Source organism: Ornithodoros turicata, chromosome 3, assembly GCF_037126465.1.
Source record: "Ornithodoros turicata isolate Travis chromosome 3, ASM3712646v1, whole genome shotgun sequence".
Taxonomy (NCBI): Eukaryota; Metazoa; Arthropoda; class Arachnida; order Ixodida; family Argasidae; genus Ornithodoros; species Ornithodoros turicata.
The window spans coordinates 102,437,774-102,462,577 of record NC_088203.1 but is presented as its reverse complement, the minus strand read 5'-3'; the positions used below and the strand labels follow the sequence as shown (position 1 = coordinate 102,462,577).

At 43.8% G+C, this 24,804-nt stretch overlaps 1 protein-coding gene across 4 annotated transcripts; it reads left to right on the top strand.

Moving 5' to 3' along the window:
• Positions 1–22: 22 nt before the first annotated feature.
• Positions 23–24,804, top strand: LOC135389025 (casein kinase I-like). Of its 4 annotated transcripts, none has more exons than XM_064618958.1 (10): positions 23–763; positions 6,083–6,123; positions 6,674–6,743; positions 7,295–7,443; positions 8,045–8,279; positions 9,277–9,447; positions 11,282–11,427; positions 17,499–17,582; positions 20,914–21,116; positions 22,373–24,804. In XM_064618958.1, the coding sequence occupies exons 1-10, from the start codon at positions 571–573 to the stop codon at positions 22,419–22,421; spliced, it is 1,341 nt and encodes a 446-aa protein (XP_064475028.1). In that variant the 5' UTR covers positions 23–570; the 3' UTR covers positions 22,422–24,804. The 4 variants fall into 4 exon arrangements, with proteins under 4 accessions (XP_064475028.1, XP_064475027.1, XP_064475030.1 ...); XM_064618957.1 differs by having other exon boundaries at positions 24–763; positions 20,902–21,116; XM_064618960.1 differs by lacking the exon at positions 17,499–17,582 and having other exon boundaries at positions 24–763.

The window sequence follows — 24,804 nt, the reverse complement described above, 5'->3', positions numbered from 1 at the left end:
TGTTTATGTTAGTTGGTAGAAGCTGTGAGAAGATTGTGAGCGATAGCTGCTGCGTTGATATTTCGCAAAACGCTTTTGTTGCTCTCGTACGCACACCGGAAGTTTGTTCCTTTATGATGATCAGCCTAGGTTTTCGACAATTAAATGTCTTTTACAGCGTTTAACTGACTCAAAACAGCCATGTGTTCAACGCGCCGCGTATGCGTCTTTTGTTTATGTCTGTGAAGTCATAAATAATTTCGGACGTTCATTATTAGCTGTAAGCTGTTGATTCCCAGAGTTCATCCAAAGCATTGTGGGTACTTCCATAGACTCTACATGGGGGTTTGGCTTTGTTTCTACTCTGTTCTACATGAAGGCTGCATGTATTACAACGTTGTGTGCGTGATTTAGTCACGGAAGGTCGAAGGAATACGTTGTGTTCATGCTTCCAGAATGACTGGGATTGTATCAATTTCTGTGGCATTATATTCCTACCTATGACAAGACGGTGCAGCGCCATAACGCCGCACCGATAGTGAGCTAAGCCTAGTGAGTAGGCCTAACTTCTCGGTGTTCGGAGGTGCAGGGATGCAGAAACGTGAATCCAAAGAAAAAGAAACTCGAGACGAAGCATACCGACGAGTTAGCAAGACTGGAGCAAGAGCTATGCATTCCCAGACGAGGCCGACTGGCTCCAGTAATTCTGGTGTTCTCATGGTGGGACCTAACTTCAAAGTTGGCAAGAAGATCGGCTGTGGAAACTTTGGAGAGCTCCGATTAGGTGAGCAAATTCGTTTATTACTCATATGTGCAGCTCTGAAATGCGTGTTTATTGCCGCGCGTGCCGGGACGGGCACATCGCACACCGGAAGACAATGCAGACCATCGACCTAAGTTTCGTTCTTGCAGTCGCTGCAACTTATTTTGCTTGTTGTACACAGTTTCCTGGAAGTTGTAATCCTATTACCGAGCCATCAGCCATCATTGGGCAACCGTATCACGCGCGGGGCTTTATTCCTCCAAGGTTAAACGTATTCCTCATATATCCAGTCAGGAATCATGTTTCGGCAGGTTCGTGCCATAGGAGCCATTTTATTGTTTTTGATGGGCCGTCATAGTCATCAGAGTGATTCACACACACACACACACACACCCGAAGAACGCGCAGGAGTAACAAGTTTAGAGTTTGCGATCATGCTGTATGACTAATGACAGTGTTTACAAAACAAGACATCCCAGGCACCCTCGTCTGCCTTAAGTAAAGTGTCGCCGGTTTGACTATGATCGATGTTTGATAATCCAACTTGCTGTACGTAAAACCTCTTTGGAATCGTTTTTGTTCAAGGCCACGGTAGTTTTAAAACTTATCTCGTTCACGTATTAACCTGTGCGGGAGGTAGTAATTTATGCAGTAGAGAGGCAGCGCGAAGATGATGGTATCGCTTGATATGTTTCTATGCGACCTATATCGTTTCTCCCACCTGGCGAGCGCAAAGGCCGCGGGAGTTGTACGAAAGTGAAGATGGCATTTGTTTTGTGCCAGTCTTTTTAGTCGCAGTTAATACACCTTTGTAAATAGAGAGCATAAAAGTGCCAAGGTGAATAGCCCACACTTTTACAAACAGTGCTCCTGAACTATCTTGCGGAGGGAAAAGTTGGGCAAAATGGAAACGACAGCACACGTGAACGTGACTCATTCTATCATATGTGCTCATATGTGCTAAATGTAGGGGAATTGGATTGATATTAATGAAGCAAAGAAGCATGTAGATGAGAAACAACTGAGTGTAGAAAAGAAGGTGAATGAAATTTGGTAAAATAAGGCATTTATAGACATTAAAAAAAAATGGGTTACTACATAAGCCATGATGAACAGCATGCGTAAAAGTGTAGTACAGAAGCAAATGACTACTTTCTTACATGCAGCGAGTATGAAATATGCGGTCGTCACACTACAAAACGAGGAAACATCACCCTTTGGTATCACCACTTGCGATTAACAAAAAACAAGTTGTGTTCCATACTATTTTTAGCACAAAAAAGATTAGTCAACAGCCTGGAAAGCTACCTCGACTTTCTTCCTTGTTTCTAGAGGAAGAGGTTTGACATATGTGCTTTACTGTGCCTGTCATTCTAGTTTGCGAAAGAGATACATGAGGATGCACAACCAGCAATCTCTCAGGAAGTGTTTCAGCAACATAAATGTCAACGGGAGTGACAAATACATAAAGGAAAGTGCACATGGCTAAAGTGAATTGTCTCGTGATATGTTATCTTCAAGGGTGACATAATTGTCTGCTGCTTGTCTTTACCATTACAAATGACAGATTTATCAAGTAGGACCCCTTTTTTTCTGCGAAACCAGATAGACATGTAGTGAAACGGATGTTATTCGTCTGCTTTATGTTACCACATGAATAGCATGGACTGGCATGTATGGTTTCAAGACACATAGGGGGTCCGTTACTGTAATACCGTCAGTCGAAAGAGAAAACAGGACCATGCACATTTCTTCAGCACTTCAAACGACTGGAACAGAATGCATTGGCATGTTGAAAAGATGGGATATTGTCGGAGAGTGAATTCAGCAGAAATAACAGCTTGCAGGAATTTTTGATTCTGCTGGGGAGTTTCAACACAAACGTACAATTCCACTACGGGGCAGACACTATGAAACTCAAACGTAAAAAGAGGTCTCCCTGAGAACGCAGGTAATATCGGGCCACATATAGAGTACAGTCAAACTCCTTTATAGCGAACACCTTTTTAACGAAAATACCACTACAGCAAATTTTTTTGCGGTCCCGCTGGAGCCTATAGGTCCAATAATGGACATCCTTTTTAACGAAAATACCTTTACTGCGAATTTTTTTTGCTGTCCCTTGAGTTTCGTTGTAAAGGAGTTTGACTGTATGTTAACACCAACACAAATATTTGTTTGGGAGTAAGTCCCTTTGGAAACCTTTATCAAGGAGTTGGATAGAATATCACACCTTCTCAGAACCTTACAAGTGTGACAGCCAAAGCGCTCTAACAGAGATGTTTCCTTGCTGAAGGTCCAGGTCAAGCAGCTAGAACACATTGTAATTGCGAGTTAATGAATCTGATACCTGTAGGGTTTTATGCGCAGTTTCACTATTAATGCAGGTGGTAATGCAGTAGAACTTCTCATCTTAAACAACCACACTCAGATTTGTTTACAAATGAAAATGTAATAGTACAGCAGTGCTCACAGAAGTGAGCTATGATGTTACCAGAACTTCTATCTTTCTTCGTGGCTAAATACTGAAGCCATATTGCTGTAGTGCGGCTACAAGGAAGACTGTTGCAGTGAAGCCATTTAGTGAAAGAGGGGTGTGGCAGTCCTATCCGAGCAGGTACATGTGTATCTTGTGAACAGACGTGGACTGCATTTCTGCCTGTGACATTCAGCCTCTGTATGGGAGGGCATTTAGTGATGCCCTTTTATGCCAATTAGTATTAATCGGGTACGGCTTTTGTAACTGTGAACCCCAGTTCTCAGTATGCATTCGCACGTTTAATTGCTGTTGTATCGCAGTCGTGAAAAACAGCAAAATTTTGGATTCGAAGATTTGTTTTCGATTGGCTTACTCTGTGATAAGCCCGAGATTGCTGCATTTTTTATGAAAGTGACATTCCATGTGATTATGCTCCACAGCTGTTAAAATGTCTACTAGTAACCTGTACAACAGTGAAAATAAAGTTTGCATTCGCAAAAATAAAGGATAGGTTCTGAAGTGTAAATTCTTGCTCGACATTTTTAATTCACAAAAATTATGGGCCCTCATACAACTAGGGGATTTCCAATGTCTAGAAGAGAGCGTTAACAATGCTGTAAAATCTTGGTATAAAATGTAGCATGCTCAGTAATTTTTTTGTAATTTGTTGGTTAATTCAAAGGACTGCTGCAGGAAACTACTGTAGCTTTAAACAAACGTAACCAAAATTTATGTGCTTGTGGCTTCGGCTGTGCATTATTCTAACTCTATGCGTCGCTGTGTAGCTCTGTTAGGCCTACCCCTTTTTCCGGGGCATAGCTTACATTCTAGAAGGCAGTACTTGAAATTGCTCGGAAGTGGCAAATTAACTGTTGCAACACAAAGTAAATAACAGTGATAGAAAGGCAGGCATTCAACTAGGCCACCTGCAAGTACAGGTGTACGTGAACGTGGAATTCTATCGTTTATGAAGTATAAATAATGTTTCTGAAATATTTAAAAGAATAATGTTATCTATTTATAGTCAAAGAGAGTAGCATTTTAACCAAAGTCCAGATTTTACGGCATACAGTGTTTTTTTCACTATGGTGTGATATCCAGCGTGGCAGAAAGATCTTGAACATGCACAAATAAAACTGTCGGAGACTGCGGCTCGCAAAATACCCCACTGTGGGGCAATAACTGAGTGGAATGCCATGCACAAAATTGTCTCCAATTGGTTGAGACACATTGTGGCAGTGGGTTGTGCAACCCTTTCGCGGGACAGCGGGGAAAGGAATGCGTGGCAATAGTCCATAGGCGCTTTATTGACTGCTCTATTTGTTTTTTTATCGGTAACCTTGCAAGTTTGTCCATTCGCTTGAGCGGAGCCGACTTATTGATCCCGTAACAGTTTGTTGCTATGGAAGTGGGCAAACAGAGGGGAGTGCTTAAAAGTGCAACGGGAGGTGGCTGTATGCACGTTTGGCATCTGCAACGGATGACAAGTTTGGAGACCCACGAAGATATCAAAGGAGGAAGCTTCACTGGGGAGGCTAGTGTCGAAAAAAGGGTTTCTAAGCGCGCACAAAAGACACGGTGCATGGGTGCTCGAAAAACAACGAAGCAGCTCTGGAAGTACCGTAATTTCACGCGTATTAGCCGCGGCTTATGTGCGATTTTTTTTTCTCATGGGCGCTGTGCGGCTTATCCACTGGTGCGGCTTATCTGATGACTTTTTTTTTTTTTTTTTTTTTCAGGTATTTCCCCCATACACTGATTTTAACGAAAGGGTCGACAGTGTCTCTGGAATAGTAGATCTGGAATTCGAGTAGATTGCCCCCATGCAGCTTTAACGAAAGTGGTGACAGTGATTCATGCCTTCTGGGAGACCACTGACCCATCAATACATGAAAAGCGCCCAACAAGGGCACAATCCGATCTTTGTAGAACTCTAGAACTGACCCTTTGTTGTACACTATGCCGATCCCGGAGTATGGACCACAGGGTTTATGGCATTACTCTATCGTCTCCTTTGTCGCACATAGGAGTCTTGTCCTATTGCCCGCGGCTTATCTGCGGTGCGGCTTATACGCGTGAAAATACGGTACATGACACTCCTGTATTGGTCTGATTAGTGTCTGAAATGAATAAACGATAATGCTGAGGTACTGATGACACGCGCAATGTCCTTGTTATAAAGATTGATATGTAGCCCAGTGTTGTACAGTGATAAGCTGCAAGCGACCCGCGTGATATTCTTTCCGGTGTAGAGTTTCTAGGTTACCATATCTTGCTGTTGCATAGACTATGTTACAGTCATCTTTAGCATAATTTGGATTCAGTTGGGTTTGGAGTTCAACATGTTTTTGCATACACACAGAAGACACAGGATATGCCTTGTCTACTGATGAAATGATTGATAAGACAACAAAATAAGATGACATTAATAAGAAATGATGCCCCTACAAATACATATTTTCTAAATGTATTGTAATGCTGCAAGGCCCTTGGAGCACCACAATAAATGAATAAATGAAGGGATTTCTTGTTTATTTTATGCAGCGACCCCCAACTGAAATCTCAACATCAGTATCAGTTGTTGACCATATACCTTCTGTGCTGTGTTGACACCGGGCGTACATGCCGTTTGCACAAACTTTCATTTCTTTCATGTGACACGGTTGATTAGATTATAAAGTGATTAATGAGTAATGATAGAACTGTTGACTTGTTGTAAAGCAACTATAGTGGTAAATGAACTCCTCGTTTCACTGTTAAGGGTGTTGTTGAAGTGTACCCAGATTGATGCTTTAGGTCTTCTGCTTGCTTTCCTTCTCTTTGTGCTGTGGCTAAAAACAACTTGCTTGTTTCTGTTTCAGGAAAAAACCTGTATAATAATGAACATGTTGCTATTAAATTGGTAAGTGTACTGTGTCCTGCAGATTTATTTTCCATTGAAGCATTATCACTTGCACATAGCATTTTGGAACACTGTTGTTGCAAAAGCACTCCACGCATGGTTGGTTTCTTTTTACTCTTTGCTGTTAATTAAATTTGGTAAGAAGTGGAATGGCAGCCACATGTTTCCAAGTGTTTATGGGAAACCCAGCTTTTATTGTGTTTGGTGCCATAAAACCTGGCTTAACTGATAAGCATACTTGATAAAGTGCTGGGAGATAAACGATTATTGGAGGCAGACTTTTGCTGATTCTTTTGGCTTGGTCTCCTCCTTTTATGGCCAGTTCTGTTAGTACTGGGATTGGGAAGTGACTCATCACAATGGACTGTACTAATTCACATTATTAAGCAGACAGAATTCACTGGAACGTAGTTCGATTGCTTGCATCTATTGCTGTGTTGCAAAACACGAGTTTAAAAAATGCTTGTGCGACATTACTTGTTTGAGCTTTCACACCATGAGTTGGAATAATAATGTCTTTAATTCATTATTTGTGCTTGTGGTGTTTCAGGAACCAATGAAATCTAAGGCACCACAGTTACATCTAGAATACAGGTTTTACAAGCTACTAGGAAATCATGGTGAGATATTCTCAGTCATCTGCTCCTCTATGTAACATGATATGTTCTTATTCTTGCTTGCCTTATTCTTCTCTCAACTCTATATGTCCCCTTTGCAACCTGGATCTAAGTGCTGGGGGCATGTTTTTGGTATTGCCTGTAAGTTCAAATGTCTGCATTGCTGTCTTAGATGAAAGCAGTTTAATTTGTCGCATTCACCGCACAGTAATTTGAGTGAAGTCAATCGTGTCAAGCAAGCAAGAATGCTTCATTGTCTCCATTCCACCCTATGATTAGTTCTACGTGTGCGGTGGATTAATGCCTTCACCTCATTACAAGAACCTTGAAAGGGAGTTTGAAAATTCACAAGGAATGCTTTCATTGATACGGTGGAACTGTACCTAAAGATATGGGCATTTTCATAGCTGGCTTGCATTAGCTTATAGGCAGTGGGATTCCCTCAATGGAAACCTTTGAGTCGTACGACAACCTGCAAAAGAGATGCTTGGCAAGTATGCAGGTTCACTGTGAAAAGTGACTACAAGTGGCTTTCAACTTTTTTGCACTTGCAGAAGGCATCCCCAAAGTGTTCTACTTTGGTCCCTGCGGCAAATACAACGCTCTGGTCATGGAACTGATGGGGCCCAGTTTAGAAGACTTGTTTGACCTGTGCGATCGCAAGTTTTCACTCAAAACAGTGCTCATGACGGCCATTCAGCTGGTACGTGCTGAAAGCTTCCACTTCATGTTGAACAGCCCGGTGATGGCCACGAACTACTTCTACAGTAGTTTAACTATAACTACTAACTATTTTGCAATTGAGTAGTTAAGTTTTCAGGGGAGGTAGTTAAAACTACTACTTTAACTACTGCAATGTAGTTTAACTACATCTATAACTACTTAACGTTGTCCATCAACACCAATCCCATTCTATAGTGTTCCTAGACACCTAAATATGAATCACAAGCAGTGATAACGGCGAAGATTTAGTACACATGCCCGGCACAATTGCTCTTCACCCCCATTCTCATCAAACAAGTAGCTCGAGGTAAAAATCGGAAGCACAATCGGGCCGTAAAGCTTGCGGCAAAGTCGGAAGTCGTTGGCGCCTGCAGTAACCTAACTACTGTAGTTAACTACTCGAAATAGTAGTTTAACTAGTAGTTGCAGACCACGTTTCTCCAAGTAGTTAACTACTTTTTAACTACAATCAGGTAGTTTAACTAGTAGTTTAACTACATGTAGTTAACTACTGGCCATCACTGGAGCAGCCTGGCTAGGAACGCGACTGCATTTTGGAACCTAATGTGTTTTGCTTCCAGCTCCACCGCATCGAGTACGTGCACACCAAGCACCTCATCTACCGCGACGTAAAGCCAGAAAATTTTCTCATCGGGCGGCAGTCGACTAAGAAGCACAACATAATTCACATAATTGACTTTGGCCTGGCCAAAGAGTACATTGACCCTGAAACGAACAAGCACATCCCTTACCGGGAACACAAGAGCTTGACGGGCACAGCACGTTACATGAGCATCAACACACACCTTGGGAAAGGTATGTGTTTTTAACGTGGCTTTTTTTTTTTTTTTTTTAACAATAAGCATGTTTTGACGTGTCAAACAAGTTTAACTTGTCCATTGGATTGGATTGGATTGTGCCATTATTAAGGCCCTGGGGTCGGATTCATGAGAAGCTTGTGCGACGGAATCTGTCGTAACTCCTGCGAGAGCTCCCGAGCAGTCTTACGAGGAAAGATGGCGACGTATTTTGGCAGCGGTGGATTTTGAGATGGCAAACACACACTCCGTAATACGCGCCCACGCATTGCACTTTGCCAGAGAACCTTCGAGATCGTCCCCGAATCGTCAACAACGCACCTTTTGCTTGATAACCTTCAACAAATGCCTCAGTTTTGTGCTCCGTAAAATTGGGTCGCAGGGATTTTTAAAGCATCCCGTACACCCCGCTAAGACACCCCCAAAAACGGTGTAACACCCCTCCAAGTTGTCTGCAAGAAAGTCCAAAAAAGCCATAAACGCTGCAAATATTTGTGGCTGGCAAATTCTATAAATATCGCTGGCACAATTCTTGGATCTCTCCTTGTTGCTTTAGTCACCCTGTAACACTTATTTCCGATACTTGAAACAGCCTGCCACCGCTAAATTGTTGCTGTATTTCTGAAGGTGTTAACATTTCATCAGAATGCCGGAGACCGACGCCATGACGGTGAATGAAGAATGAATGCCGTCCCCATTGTGCCCGTAGTGCCGTATTTGCATCGCGCTGACACTGCAACACGTGATATCAGTCGCGCTGCGCTATTGGCCGATCCTGTCACCTGCTTCCGCGTCTCCGCTGAGCTCGTTGTGGCACGCACATTCGAACATAAGACGATCCCCGCGTTTGGAACGCTGGAGTTTTGGGAAAAAAATGTCTTATAATCGAGAAAATGCGGTATATTTGACTAGCAAGCTGTATTCTCTGAGCAGTGGAAAGTGAGCTCGTGTTTGCACGGGGATATGAGGCTGATTTGTCGATTGCATTCCTTTAGAGCAAAGTCGGAGAGACGACCTTGAAGCCCTAGGTCACATGTTCATGTACTTCCTGCGAGGCAGCCTCCCATGGCAGGGCCTCAAAGCAGACACACTCAAAGAGCGATACCAAAAGATAGGAGATACCAAGAGGGCCACCCCCATCGAGGTTCTCTGCGACGGGTTCCCAGGTGAGTTCCGAACCAGCAGCACCGTACGCACCTGACGTTAAGGCGGACTCGCTTCTTAAGAAAGTCTATGGGGAATTTTTGTTCACAGGGTTCGCGTAAACCTCGCCAAGTTTCTACACGAAACAGATACAGGCGTGTTCCTCTTGAGTTTATCTATACACATTTGTTGCTGGACTCTTCACAATTCGTGGCATAAATCTTTTCAATAACATGGTCATGCGATTGTCGAGGAAGTTGCCCGAAAGCAACTGAAACCTGGAAAATTGCAGACAAGTGCCATGACAATACACAGCAAATCGCAAGCTCTGACCAGTGCTGTTTATCAGTGAAGCTGCAGTAACATTGCCACAAGTAACCGTTTGCCAGTATGGCAAGCTCAAATGCGGAAATGTAGGGCAGCCTCACTAATAAGACAAGGGTCGTGAATGAGGCACAGCATGATGTCCCGGGAAAAAGAATTGGTTCTCTTGCACAGTGAGGAAAAACATGTATACATATTTCCAGTGATGGCCAATAGTTAAACTACCTGATTGTAGTTAAAAAGTAGTTATGAACTACTTGCAGAAATGTGGTGGCAACTACTAGTTAAACTACTATTTCGAGTAGTTAACTACAGTAGTTAGGTTACTGCATTCGCCAACTACTTAAGATTTTGCCGCAAGCTTTACGGCACGATTGTACTTCCCACTTTTTCCTTGATTCATGATTGATTACCTTGATTGTTTGATTGTTTGATGAGAACGGAGGTGCAGAGCAATTGTGCTGTGCATGTGGACTAAATCTTCACTTTTATCACTGCTTGTGATTCATATTTAGGTGTCCAAGAACACTATCGAATGGGATTGGTGTCGATGGACAAGGTTAAGTAGTCAGAGACGTAGTTAAAATACATTGCAGTAGTTAAAGAAGTAGTTTTAACTACCTCCCCTGAAAAGTAGTTGAACTACTAGTTAAACTACTCCATCACAAAGTAGTTGGTAGCTACTGTAGGAGTAGTTAGTGGCCATCACTGCATATTCCATTTACATTTTGTATGTTTACGTCTTGTGCAATATGTTTAACGTCTTGTACGTTACGGTTTGTACATACCTGTTTGTTGGAATTCAATAAATGATCTGGTATATGAGCGATCTATATCAAAACATAGGAGCAGACACCACGGTCTCTTTTGTCTCTTGAAATAGTCATGGAAAACCAGAAAAAAAAAAATCTGGGAATTTGAATGCTACAATTTGGTAGCCACCCTGTTTCAGATTTAATCAGTTTTGGTACAAAAGAAATTTAGATCCCTGTGAATCGAGGTTGGACTGTGTATTAGCTCCTTATTAAATCTTCTAAAAAATTCTTGTGTGTTGCCTGCGTTATGCAACATCTTTAGCCTGAAGTTTTCGGGAAATATTTTTTTCTGAATTCGGAGGGTAAAAATCGGGTAAATAAACGTGCGCTCTAAATTCACGCGAATTCGGGTGGAAGAACTTCCAGTATGCTAAATTCGGGGAGAAATCGGGCTCAGTTACTCAAACTGACCGTACTGGATTGGTACAAACTGTGATGTAACTGCATTTGCTGCCAAACAAGCTAAGTGTGCATTCCTACCGACTTCTCAGTCGGGGCAATTTGCCGGGTAAATATCGGGTTTTGACCCTAAAGCGGCAACCTTCAATTCGGGGTGCAAATTCGGGGAAGAATCGGGTTAAACCCTAAAACTTCAGGCTCTAAACATCTTCTATTTGTGCTTAGCAGAAAGTGCGGAAATACGAGGAGTGCATAGGTTGAAGCCGCCCTAGCGTTCGTGACAGTGTTTTACGACACGTTCTCTCCCGTTGGCTCGTAGAAATGGCGACCTACTTGCGGTACGTGCGGCGGCTAGACTTCTTCGAGACTCCCGACTACGAGTACCTGAGGAAGATGTTCCACGACTTGTTTGAACGGAAGGGTTACGTTGACGACGGGGAGTTTGACTGGACGGGGAAGCAAATGGTGAGAGGATTTTTCTAAACACGCATCTTTAGCGCTGTTGGGATCCTATGACGTGGCAACGGGAAAAAGTTACCTCCTTAAATACCCTTAATAAATACCCAAGATATTTCTCGCAATGATTGCGCTGAAGATGCCTCACTACGTACTATAGGGAGTGACTTTTTCGGGTTAAACCCGATTCCGCCCGGTTATTCCCCCCCGAATTGACCTCCGACCAATTCGGGTTAAACCCGATTTCTCCCCGAATTCCTATGTCACTATGAAATCCTCAAGTGACGTTTCCACTGAAGACGAACAAAGGTCGCCACGTGTAACACATGTAAGAATGGGTCACTTACGTTCCCAGCAATACACCCATGTGTGTCAGCACTGTCTATGCCTTCGGGGATTACCGCTGGAAGGTCACGATCCCGCAAAAAAAAAAAAAACAGAAAAGAGAGATTAGGAGAGGACTTAATAGACATAAGAGGAGAAACAAAAACACCCGAAGGCACAATTATCGCCAGATTTCTCCCCGAATTACAGATTTAAAAATAGCGCCCGATTTTTACCCCCCGAACCTGAGAAAAAGGCATTTAACCCGAAAAAGTCACTCCCTAACTATATATTGTCACGCTTACATCGATTAATTTGTGGTCGCCGAGAAACGCTAACTCTACGCTGGGCTTCTGAAAGGTTTTCCATAAAAGCAGTCGCACTTATTTTATTTCAGAAAGCATGCTTTGTCTATTGAGCACTGTAGCACTTTTTGAACTTCGAAATATATACACACGAGTAACTTCGGCATGTAATGATTGTTTATTACTGATGATGTATATGCGAGCATGCCTTCTGGCTTTTGAACTTGAGTTTACGATTTTGTGACTTGAATTTTTTTTCTCTGGCCTTTGTGAGGAGCTGTTCATGCAAGCGTCTCTCCTATGCCCTGCATGGGAGATGCATGTCTCCCCCTGACAACATTCAGACAGTGTTGCTCTTTTCGTAGCCAATAGAATGAAAGCATATTCTACTATCGAGTAGGGCACCACTCTCCTGCAGTTTTGTGAGGAATTTGTGTAAACGGGAAGTTTAGCCTTATGTATCGGCATCAAAGTGATTATATAAATCCGGTTTCTTGTTTCGGTTGTGGAAATTAGAGTGTAGAGTCACTGTTCAAAGTCTTCACCTTAAAAAAAAAAAGGGGGCGGGGGAGATATCATCCTAACCGCTCTACACAATACCAGCACCACATGCTTGCGTTCTTGCACTTACTGGTTCTTGATCCCTAGTATGCTTAGACTGGATACAGTATAGATCTTGGACTCTATTGGTTCGTGCAACAAACCCAGTAAATCAGCAATACAACAGATACGGCTGCATTTTGCTCGGCTTTTTATTTTTGATAGGTAGGAATCTTATTTCCTCGGGCACAGATATGTTTTCACCGAAAATCACTGGTGGTCCATTTAGGATACAAATTTGGGGACACCCCAACTACTGACCCTAAGCAGAGGGCTACTGACATGGTTTCATGGCTTCACAATGTTGTACAGCTTGGGGCAAAAGTTTATGGAACACGGCACTGGCGTATTTCTTCATCTGAGCGGCCTCCTGGTTACTTGGAGGAAGAGATCGAATAAGAAACTGATGACTCGCTATCCTATCCACCTCTCAGTATGTCTGTCCACTCCTGTATGCTGCTAGGCTGTCTGTCGCTCCAATGGAGAAATGCGACACCCTGGTGTTGTGTAAACTTTTGTCCCAAGCTGTACTGACAATGATTAGCAGAGCACCATGTTGTTCACGCCATTTGCCACTGGTATATTGTTTAGTTAATGTAAAACACTATATTCACTTTATAAGTAGGCCCTGACTTTTTCGGGTTTTATTTTTTGCCAAATTCGGGGGGTAAATATCGGGCGATATTTTTCATTGGAAAATTCGGGTGTATTCGGGTTAAATCCCGTTACGGCATATTCTGTCGTCAGGAATTCGGGTGTATTCGTGTGATTTTTTATTGTTTAATAAAAATTTGTCTTAACATGGAACTAATGTTTAGCAATGTTATCAAACTTTATTTTAATACACCCCTATGAGTGTGCCACGCGACCCGGATGTTTTCGGGTAGATTCGGGTTAAACCCGAATTTTACAGATTTCGTTCGGGGGGTAAATATCGGGCAGATACGGGTTTAACCCTAAAAAGTCAGGCCCTATTTATAAGATGTCCTTTTATAGTGAACTACACTCACATTTGTTCAGGTGGCACTGTAAGGTAAGAGGGTGATAACAATGACGATCGTTCCCATCCCCCGCTCGCACACCTGTTCAGTGACGTTGCTAACAGTCCGTTACTTGATTAATGATCTTTTGCAAAACTTCGAGAGTGTATACATATTAGGAGCACGTGACTTTTTGTGAAGCAGAAAAGTGGTATCCTTGAAAATGGTAAGCGAGCTAATGCTAGAGCATGCTCGTGGGAAGTGCAAGGCGGAGAAGAAAAGAGCAGCACTGCACTAGCCTCCTCTCCCCCTTCTTTCTCTTTTGTTGTTTCTTCCTTGACTGCGTTGCACTGGGAAGCCGGAAAACTTTTTCCAACTGAGGCAACTGAAACTGGCTCTGCCGTCGGATGAGGGACCCTCGAGCCAGGTCGGTATGATCGGACACCCTCGTGGCTTGTCTTGGCTGGGTAGCAGGCTGTTCGTGGCTTGATTAGGCTGGAGGCTCGGTCGAGCATGTAGGAAACCTGACACGCGCAACCTTTTTCAGTATTCACTTTAAATGTGGTACAAGCTGACAAAAAGGGAGTGCTGCTTGTGGTACAAACTGTATGCTCTATTAGCTGTAGTCGTCAGCTGTTAGCTGTAGTAGCTGTTGTTTAAGGGATACAAATGTTGTAACCTCTATGTTCATCAGGGAGGTTTCTACCAACTATCGTGTGGTAGTTACGTGATTTTGCAAAGCTTCGGGGTAGTTTTGACCTTACTGTAAGTGTAAGGTGTCTAAAATAATCAAATTCCACAGGTGGTTGGAGGCACTGAAAGCAGTGTACGCGCTGTCACTCACTCTGAATTACTAGGTGCGACTTTTACATTAGGAAAATGATTTTAGCCTACAAGTACTGCACACAGTTTTCTTTGTGTGTGAATTTGAGAACCCTGTGCTTTTTATAGGACAGGGTACAGTATTGAAAAGTCTAGGAACATACGTTGCTTTCAGCTTTTGGGACAGTGCTGCTGATATAGTGACAGCGATTTCAGACTGTGCTATAATCCCCAATGTGTTTTGTGACACGGACGAGCAGTTGCAAACATTGGGATGAAATAAATGAGGATTTCCTTTGCTTTCGGGGTACATTACAATTCTTTTACGACCAGCTGTATGAACATAGAGCATGCGTGCAAACATGCATTGTTAACTATAAAGTGTGTAGAATTTTTTCACTGCAAATGGCTACATGGTCGAGCGGTATGCTAGGTGTGTACTTTTTTTAACCCTGCTCTGCGCATGAAAGCAGGCACTAGTGCTTCCCAGTGTAGTCAACCCTGTCAATGCATTCTTCCTGTGTGCTTTTGAGTGACAATCCAATGGCACAGATCCCCTTTCTGAATGGCATAGAGGTATATAGTGTGTAGGAAGTGGTTTCGTGCCTGTACGCCAACCCATAGCTAACATTGTTTGTACTCGACTGTCATTCTTGGTTCTGGTTGGGCCTCTTTATGACGAGATTTAACAGAAATTATTGGCATCATGCTTTCAGCTCTAATGCTGTAACCTTAATGCAAGTTATACTATACCGTATTTACTCGCGTAATTTGCGCCATCGCATAATTTGCGCACCTCCACTTTTTCCAAACTCCACTAAAAAAGTTGTGAAAATAAAACGACAAGAACACGTGGAGGGAACATACGCGTCAGCATTCCGCAAGCTGGCTTCACCTAACGCATGCGTGCTTTAGGAGAAGCTCGCTTTAGAAAAAGCGTGGAAAGCACGTGCTGGGCCTTTTTGAATCATCTCGCAAATTTTTACAGCATTGGCCAAAAACAAAGAGAGAAAATCCTTACGACCAACTTCTTTCACTGACAGTTATAGAAAATGAACAGTCACTGTCTATTTTCTTGCCTAAATTTTAATTTAGGTGTGATTTTTTTTATACGAATTTCGGACGATACGAATGTCTTCCGCTACCCCGTGAGATTCCTATCACCGAGATTGTATTGTACTATTCGCCTAAAGGACCATCTTTTAACAGATTTTGCACATTTTTCAAGTCTGCTTGTTAATGCCTCGCGTAATTTGCGCACCCCCAACCTTCGCGTCATTTTTCGGTAAAAAAAGTGCGCAAATTATGCGAGTAAATACGGTATTACATATACTTAGTGTCCACTTGCTTCCAAGAATGAACTTTGATTTATACTTCAAATAATTTAAGCGCATCTTCTTCCACTTGAACATATTTAAAGGGGCACTGCACAGGTATGCAGGGTGTACTTCCTTTCTTCTTCTTTTTCTGCACAGTGCCATCCTGCTGATCGTGAAATTTTTCCCAATGAATTTTTGTACAGAGTGCCTGCAAACCAACGAAACATACACTGCACTCTTTCATACTCATGCTCCGCCCTGCAATGCTTTGGCGACAGTAGCCGCACATCATTTGCGCCCTGTTACCTGGTCTCAGTACGGGATGCAAGTTCAAACCCAAACGTCTGCAGCGTTTCATCTTGTGGGCTCACCGTATCTATAGCAATGTCTCCGGCAACTTCGTTTTCATAGTATCACACGTGCTCTGGCAAAGTAACTGCAGTGTTACCAGAACCGGTACACTCAGTGCCACAGCTTGTCGCAGCAGGGCCCTCTCATTGGCTAAGACTCCAAAATGCCAGTAATTTCCAGCACCTGACAGGAAGGAGAGAGTCGTGCGGATTGTGCCTTTTGAAGGCCGTTGTCTCTCTGTAATACGCTTACTAAGGCTAGCGTGTTTAGATATTGTGAGCTGGGTTCTCTTATGGGGCATGATAATTGGAAATTGTTCAGAGAGTCCAGAGTTTTAGGGCACACATCTGTCATACTTATCCACAAATATGTATAATCTTGGGTTGAATGTTCAACAACCACAGTGATTATTATTTGATTATTATTAGTGATTTATTAACTACGTATTAATCAGTGATTGTCGATTCGGTTCATAATGCCGAGAGGATGATAAAGCAGCTCGAACATGTGCCACAAGCAGGCATTTGCGCGGGACATTTATTCGCAGGGTGTCGAAATTCTGTGGGGGGAGACCCACTTCACCTGGTGAATGCATAGGGCCTTGTATATTGGGGTATAACCCAGTAGAACCCATTTTTACCGCCTGGTTCGAATCACCTGCACTTAAGGTAAAACCCTAAGACTTCCGAAAAACTAACCTGGCAAAGTGCCAATAGAGCCACCAATATGGGCAATGAAGAATGCTAAGCACTGCACATTCAGCATGGTTGTTGCACATCTGCTCAACTAAAATTGTTAAAATTGGGAAGCGCTCTCTCTTTTTTTTTTTATTTCCCACCCGAAAACCTGCTTTTCCACCTGATATTGCCCGGATTTGTGGCTCCTGAAATAACACCCAGTTTTTGCCCTCGATCACAAAAAAAAAAAAAAAAAAGAGACAGAAAACACAAGGCCACGACGCATGTATAAGCTTCATTCACGTCGGAAAGCATTGTCTGCAGGGGGTGGGGGATCGAAGCCAGGAAGTATGTGGCTTCAAACGTCGACAAAAAGTTTGAAGAAACAGTGCAACGTACTTTAAGAACCCTGGATGTTCACAAGCCCCAGTTTTCACAAATTTTAAGCGCATGTGAAATCCATCCATGTCTCGCCCACAAACCTTTCTTCTTTTTTTTTAGTTGTTTTTGCGCGTTTCTAGTGAGCACAAGCATGTGCAAATGTCACTTCTGTAGGATAGCTCACACTTCCCTTTAGAGCAGAGCTTTAGCTTCTCAACACATAGTAGTAGCTGAGCCCGATAGGTTTGACTTCAGACCATCTATAGTTCTCCCGTTCCATTCTTGAATAAAAAAGCAGCGACGATTGGTTACCCTTTTCAGTCAACTCCCGTGGGTTCCCTACAGACTGGGCAGGAGGTGATAGTGTCACCAAACAGGGAGAGGCACACCACGTCCAACACGAGGGTGAGAGAGAAATAAAAGCCATTCTCCCTTTCACTTTCTCTCCTCACACACTCCCTCCCTTTCCCCGGAAAAGTACCACATTTTTTTGGAACTACTAGACTACTAGACCTACTACTAGACTTTGAACCTACTAGATTATAACGACCACGTCACAATCGGCAACCCCTATGAGGAGCCCGTCCGCACGATCCGCCAGGGGCGCTACACATCGGCACGCCACGATTGGACGATGGAAATTTGAATTCCGAACGCGCAGGAGCGTATGTACGACTACCGTAGCAGACGACAGCGATATCTCCTATGAAAACGCGTAGTATGATGATGATAATCAACCTCATAATGAAACATCCGTGGAATACACACCGCTTGTACAGAAATACTAAGGTAAGCTGAAGTACAAAGTATTGTAGAAGTTGAGGAAGCAATAACTGGGACTATGAGAAGCGCCACCGCTGGCTTCCAAAAGTGCGGCGCTGGGAAGGGGTGCCCACGACATGGTCGTTATAACCTAGTAGGTCATGCTTCGCGTACGGTCTTGCAGCCCTCAAGTTAAAGGGACCATGAACGGATATTTGACGAGCCTACGATCATTTTTCAATTTGTTCCTCTGTACTAAAGCATTCATCCCGTGAAATATGAAGTTGAAAATCGAGATTTGAATCGAGAATTGAGATAGCGAAAATATTCTATATTAACCGCGGCTGTGAACGGCGGCTGCTACGAGGCGAACTGCCCGTGACGTCATTCGCGGGGAATGTTGCCGCGAGCAAATTGCAAAATTTGCAAGCAAGCTCGCAACCTTCGCCATGAAATATGTTTTAATTTTACCTGGAGCTAAAATTGTATCCAATCGTTTACACAGGATCCTAGCAGAAGTGTAGTATATAGCCGTTAATTGCCAGCATGGTTGCCAGAGCACGTTTTCCTCTCTTAGCTTATTCTTTGTCAGGGAACGTCCCTGTCGGTGGCCTTTTGGGAGCTGCTGCGTAAGGAATGATTCCTAGACACCGTATGTGTCGCGTAATCTCTTCCTCAATCACTGACAATTTGCGTTTCGCCATATTTCTACCGATTTCGACGGCAGATACACGGCAGACGGCGTTGTTGTCCAAACCGAAACCATGCACCCACGTGGTGTGTGCTCCGGGTCGTCCAGAATTGGCTGAGAGGACTGGACGTTGATAACGTAAGACCGCTTTGAAGAGATGTATGTGGTGGTCATGCCCAGCTATTTTGCACTGAATACGGTTAAAAATCGATGTGCGTATGATAGTGAGGGCTCGTGAGAACTGTTTCTGGCAAAGTACTCAGAATTTGCAAAAATCATTTCATGGTCCCTTTAAGGGTGCTCAGACGTGCACGACCTTTTGACTTGAAGAGTCAAGACTCTTTTCTTACGTCAATATGAAAATTGTTTCTCCTTTCTTTTTAATGTTGCTGGAACGACACTACCTCCTGCTATCGCAGCGATTTCATGGCGGTGACAAAATTTTCGGCTCCAAGTGGAAGCGGATTACCTCAAATTAAATTGCAGAAAAAGAGAGTGTAGAAAAAAAGAGATCCGGCTGCAAATAAGGTTTGAAAAATGTGTAACCTTCCATACAGCGTTTTGATTGATTTGATTTCGATTGATGATGATTCGCACCTCCTTCCGAGCTGTACAAGGTGTGGAGAGCATTTTATTCTGGTTCGCAATATTACAAATGTGGTACTTTACCATGACCCCAAATATCCCATTCTCATGCTTCCTCGCACATTTGCTTCCGCTTGCTTCTGTGTCTGTCGCCCCCCTTGTCCTTCAGAATGCATGCACATATTTGTCTTTCATCTGCGGTCTCTCTTTCGTGTTTTCTTGGTGGGGGCGCTAATGTTTTCATGGTGTGAAAAGTTTGTGCACATTTTGTTTTCGTTCGTACGACAAGCCCCCAAAATTATGTGCATCGTGTGCTCTGCATTATTTAAGTACACTTTGATGAGTGTAACAACGTGCCTGCCTCATGTGTGCATCACCGCTGCAAAATGCAGTCATAGTACAGCTGGAGTGATTTCTTTGTTCAGGTTGTGGAGGGAACCTTTTTCTCTTTTTTTTTCCTGTTGCTCTACCAGAATTTGATCCACGATTTGGTATTCCCTAAGGGTGCATATGTTTGCAACTAAACAAGCTTTATGCAGTTTATGTTCGGTTGCAGTACTTCACATGCGGTACGTGTTGCTCGCTGCATATGCAGTCAATCGGGCGTACAATTTTATGTTCCCTCGAGGGTAGATTGCACCGGAACCTACGGTACCCAAGGTAATGTCTTTCCGGTAGTTTGTAAAATGCGTTACTCCTTCGAATATGAAAGATTGATCCTTTCATGCCATTTTCAATCGCTTCTGCTCAGCAAGATTATCCGAGCCTCGATGGGTCCCTGGTTGCGTAAAGGTGGTGTCCGGACAAAAAACACGGTTGAACAGAAGGTGCGATCGGAATGGTGGGTGCCTAAAATATGTGTAACCAGAATATTTCGCTTTAGGGACAGTCTCAAACATTAGAAAATGAATTTAATTGGATTTTGCAGCCGGCTGCGCGCTCTCAGCTGAACTCTGGCAACAGCGTGAGGACCGACGTCACTGGAGTCTGTTATGAAAGCACGCAGTCTGCTGCCAAACAGTTGCTAGAAACATACGCGTTCATGCTTTCGGTAGTATCGGATCGCAACCAGTCGGCCAACTCCAGTGACGTCACCGGAAACAGGGTAGCAGGGAAGGGCTGTTTCGACCGGAAGCCGGCAGTTGGTTTCGAATTCCATGTTTTTGATGTTTTATGAAAAAAACACGAAGGAATTTTGCGAAACTTTTTCAATGTTTTGTCCTTGGAAGGCATCTCCAAGTAGATATCGCATTAACTTCAGAATTTTGGATTCCTCGCGGACACACCACCTTCAACGATTCTAAGGTTGCGATATTGAACCTAGATCACGGCGCCAGGAAGTTGGTAGCACGGTACGGTTTGCTTAAGAGCGTTGCCATCCATGGGGGGGCATTAATTGCGAGGTGCCAGTATTTTAGTGCTCTTTAAAAAAAAAACATTGGGTGGACAAAATCCACAAGCTTACCACTCAAATTATTGCTGCGAAAGGATTATTTGACCCTTAATCTGCCTCCTTGAGTTGCTCCTCCTCGCTTCTCCAAAGCTCTCTGTCGTAATGCCCTAATGCAGCTTGCCCACAGGAATCGGGAAAACAGTATGCTGCGACAATAAGGAAAACTTGCAATGGTGGGGGGGGCCTGAATGGCAGACGGGGAAAAAAAAAATTGCAAAATGACCAACCTGCAGGCAAATCCACAGAAGACTGCGTGGCTGGACCAGGCAGCGACGGGGCCCAAGCAGACGGGCAACACGCTGCTGGCTGAGAAACTGGCCCATCAGCACGGATCCGTTCAGGTCGTGAGCTCGACGAACGGGGACCTCGGAAACGATGACCCCACCACGGGCCATTCTAACACCCCCATTGCCCTCCCCGTCGAAGTAGAAGTGGTCTCAGACACCAAGTGAGTCCCAACACATTTCCATCTTCGGTGCCGTCGTGTCACGTAACAAAGCGTAACTGGAAGTGACCCGCGGTTGTACAAAATTTGAACTGGAAGCTAGACATGTCAGCCTCAACGAAGGCAGGAGACCGACAGTGCGGAGAAGTTAATAAAATTATCGGAAGTCTCGTCGAAGTGCATTTGTGTGTCCTTGTGGAGCCAGGGAAGGCAGGAGACCAAGGGCCCAATGCTGAACTGAACTATCGAACTACCGAACGTTTGGAGTGTGCCAACTTGAAATCATAATAATAACAAATTATACTGTTCATTGTCGTTATGATTTCAAGTTGGCACACTCCAAACATTCGGTAACCCTGGGATTTCAAAGAAATGACACAGTTGATGACAAAGACATTGTGTGGGAGCCCGTCACAAGTCACAACGAAGCCGTACACTTCTTGCACGGTACGGAATAACGAAAAAGTTAGCATGGAGCCCAGTTCGTCACATTCGTTAAGAGCGAAGCTGTATAGAAATAGGAAGTAGGGCCCAAGACAAAAGGTACATGCTCTTTCGTACATAATATGAGCATGTTCCTCTTAGTTAAGCTACTTCTTTGCTGCACTTAAAAAGCCTAGAAATGCTCGTTAGGTTGAGTTGGAAAGAGCCCGCTCACCTTTTGGACGCAGAGACGGTCTGCACTCCAGAACCACTATCAGAGGCAACCCTGAGCAACCAGCTCCTGGTTGTAATACGCGGTGGGATATTAAGTTGGCATAGTTCCCTCATTTTGGCTCGTACTCCTGTGCAAGCTATATTATTACGCTGACAGGGTCACGAGCATCAGTCTTCTTTGGCGTTGAATGTGTAGGGCCCGACTTTTTCGGGTTTTATTTTTGGCCGAATTTGGGGGGGGGGGTAAATATCGGGTGATAGTTTTCATTTGAAAATTCGGGTGTATTCAGGTTAAATCCCATTACGGCATATTCTGTCGTCAGGAATTCGGGTGATTTATTTTTCTTGTTTAATAAAAATTTGTCTTAACATGGAACTAATGTTTAGCAATGTTATCAAACTTTATTTTAATGCACGCTTACGAGTGTGCCACGCAACCCGGATGTTTTCGGGTAGATTCGGGTTAAACCCGAATTTTACGGATTTCGTTCGGGGGGCGGGGGGGGTAAATATCGGGCGGATACGGGTTTAACCCTAAAAAGTCAGGCCCTATGAATGTGCCACCTCATGTCCCCACACACATGTGCGTGTTCTGTTTGCAGGTGCTGCTGCTTCTTCAAGAAGAAGAAAAAACTTGGCCGTCAAAAGTGACTGGCGGCTGGCACCCCCGACCAGGAAGCTGTGCTCCTGCGTACTTCCCCTTCAGACTCTAAAGAGAGCGCTGTGGGACCCCCACCGGGTGTCCCTCCCACCAGGGCCGTCATCACCGCTGCCCTTTGAATGACGCCCACTTTTCTGTTCCCTCACCACCGCTTGCCACCTCTCCCCCAAAATACCGCTTCCCCTCCTCTTCCCCCCTCGTGTGGAACGGCCGTTTTTGCTGGACAATTTTGCCGAAGGAGTCGCTACAGCAGACCTCGTATTACGTTACGTCCCCTTCACCGTTGTTTAACTTTTGAGACGCTGCTTCACTTTATTCTTTTTATTTTTTTTCCCAGTCGCTACCCGAATTTTAGCCGAATTTCTCGTATTTTCGTCTCAACCGTCTTTCTGGGTTAGCTGGAGGTAGACTCGCTGGCGAGCTGCACTTGCGGAATAAGCCGAAATATGCTCGAGACTATGGAAGGGACGATTGCTGTAGGTCTGACAAGATGGCATCGTTGTTACAAAGTTCCTCTCTCCCTCTATTTTTTTTTATTATTATTTTTTTTTACTTTCTGTGTATATGTAAGATACAAAAAAAAAAAAAAAAGAAATTCCAGGATTGATCATGTTGACAATACGCCGTGTTGTTTGGAAAAACAGGTGCACCTTTAGAGGGGGAGACGCGACTTCGAGTGCGCGGCGCACGTCGGTAGGGGAACGGGTAAAGACGCACAGGAGGGATTCTGTTGCGCGTCGCGCCCCGGGCATTGTCGGTTCCAGGATGGGTTCAAGCCGAGATGGTGTTCTGCGTAGAAGAAAGTGGAAGGAGCTCGCAGGGGGGCGGTGTTTGGGGGAGGGGGGAACCTGTGCCTTTTTTGTTCTCTGGGTCAGAGAGTGCTCCATTTCTTTTTTTTTTTTTTTTTGCAGACGGTTGCTTGGTGTAACGCTCTAGGCCACCTGTGTACAAATTGTAAAGGATAGTTTTCGTCTTTCCGTCTCGGTTTGCGCTTCTCCCTTATCGATTTTTTTTTCTTCCCCACCACGGTTCGTCTGCTAATGCGTAGGTCGGTGTTATCGCGGCGACAGACTGTGGGGAGAGGAGGACAGGTGAGAAGGGGGGAGAGACACATCTTTGGACTATGGCGCAGTGGACTCTTTTTCTGCGTTGTGCGCATGCATTGTTGTATCATACATTTCCTTGTATATAAGAACACATGGGAGCTTCGTGTAGCTCTGCCTCGTCATTTTTCTTTCTCTCTCTCTTTTTTTTTTTTATTGCTTAGGTACTTTTTTTTTTTTTTCTTTTTTCGTCTGAAAGCCCTAGTGTGAACTGCACGCTTCCCTGACGCCGCTTTTTTCCCCCACGTTGTCGAAGGGTGTTGTCGTACCGGAGTTTTAAAAGCCAGGAAAAAGAGACTAGGGGCGAAAAAAAAAAAAAAAACATGTATGAAGAGTGTCTGAATAGTGTGGGCGTATGAGATTCTTTTCCCCCTCAAACGTAGTACCTATTATTATCTGGAGGAAAAACTCGATAGAAAAATCATGGAACGTCCCGTACGTATGTGTGTGTATCTAAGCTTAACTTTCGTTAGGACAAGGACTGTTTAGGAGGAAAACTATTTTCTACAACAAAGTTTCATCCAAAAATTTTCACTGGTTAACACGCTCGCTTGCAGCTGGTTTTTGTACGTGGGTCTCATAAAGGCGTCTGCAATTAGTCGCTAGGGTAGCTGCATGAGACTTGGCCGTCTTGCTGTGCGTATCTGATAAATCTGCAGCACGTGGCACTTCATCAAAGCACCCATCAGGCCGCTGGTGTAACGGCAATAACTCGATGCCAGGAAGTCTGTCTTATTCGTAGGATCCTCTCGAATCACGATATTTCAACACCAGCCAGTGACGTACTTAGTGGTAATCATACAAAAGACATCATCACGCAGCAAGATTCTTTTCGCCTGTCTTACGACTACTTGTCAGATTTTTTTATTTTTTTTTTCTGCAGGGAACGGTACCACTAACCTACAGTACCGTGATACCGGTGTGTGTCAGTCTTCATTGCTCTTTTTGGGGGAGTCGTGTCTGTTGCTCACAACTTCAGATTTAGGATTTTATTTATATTTTTTTGTCGCATCCCTACAAAAAAGCCTTGGTCCGTTTGTTTTTAGGTATTGTACACTTTGTCAACGCTGTGCACTCATTAAGTTATTGTAATATAAGCTTTCTTGTATGTTGAAAGAGGCTGTTTCGAAGCATCACCCGGCACCTGCGTTGGAGCAGTCAAGTGATTGCATGAGCCACGTTAGAAAGAGAGAAAAAAAAAACGAAGGTTATATAAGGTAATGCCCTCTGTCTGCATTTGTTGTATAGTAATAAATGCTTAATGAATGAC

Excerpts from the sequence above, each read along its gene's own strand:
- LOC135389025 (XM_064618957.1), top strand. The coding sequence starts at position 571 with ATGCAGAAACGTGAATCCAAAGAAAAAGAAACTCGAGACGAAGCATAC. Across the intron at positions 764-6,082 it reads CTTTGGAGAGCTCCGATTAG|GAAAAAACCTGTATAATAAT; the intron begins GTGAGCAAATTC and ends TTTCTGTTTCAG. Across the intron at positions 17,583-20,901 it reads ACACCACGTCCAACACGAGG|GCAAATCCACAGAAGACTGC; the intron begins GTGAGAGAGAAA and ends ACCAACCTGCAG.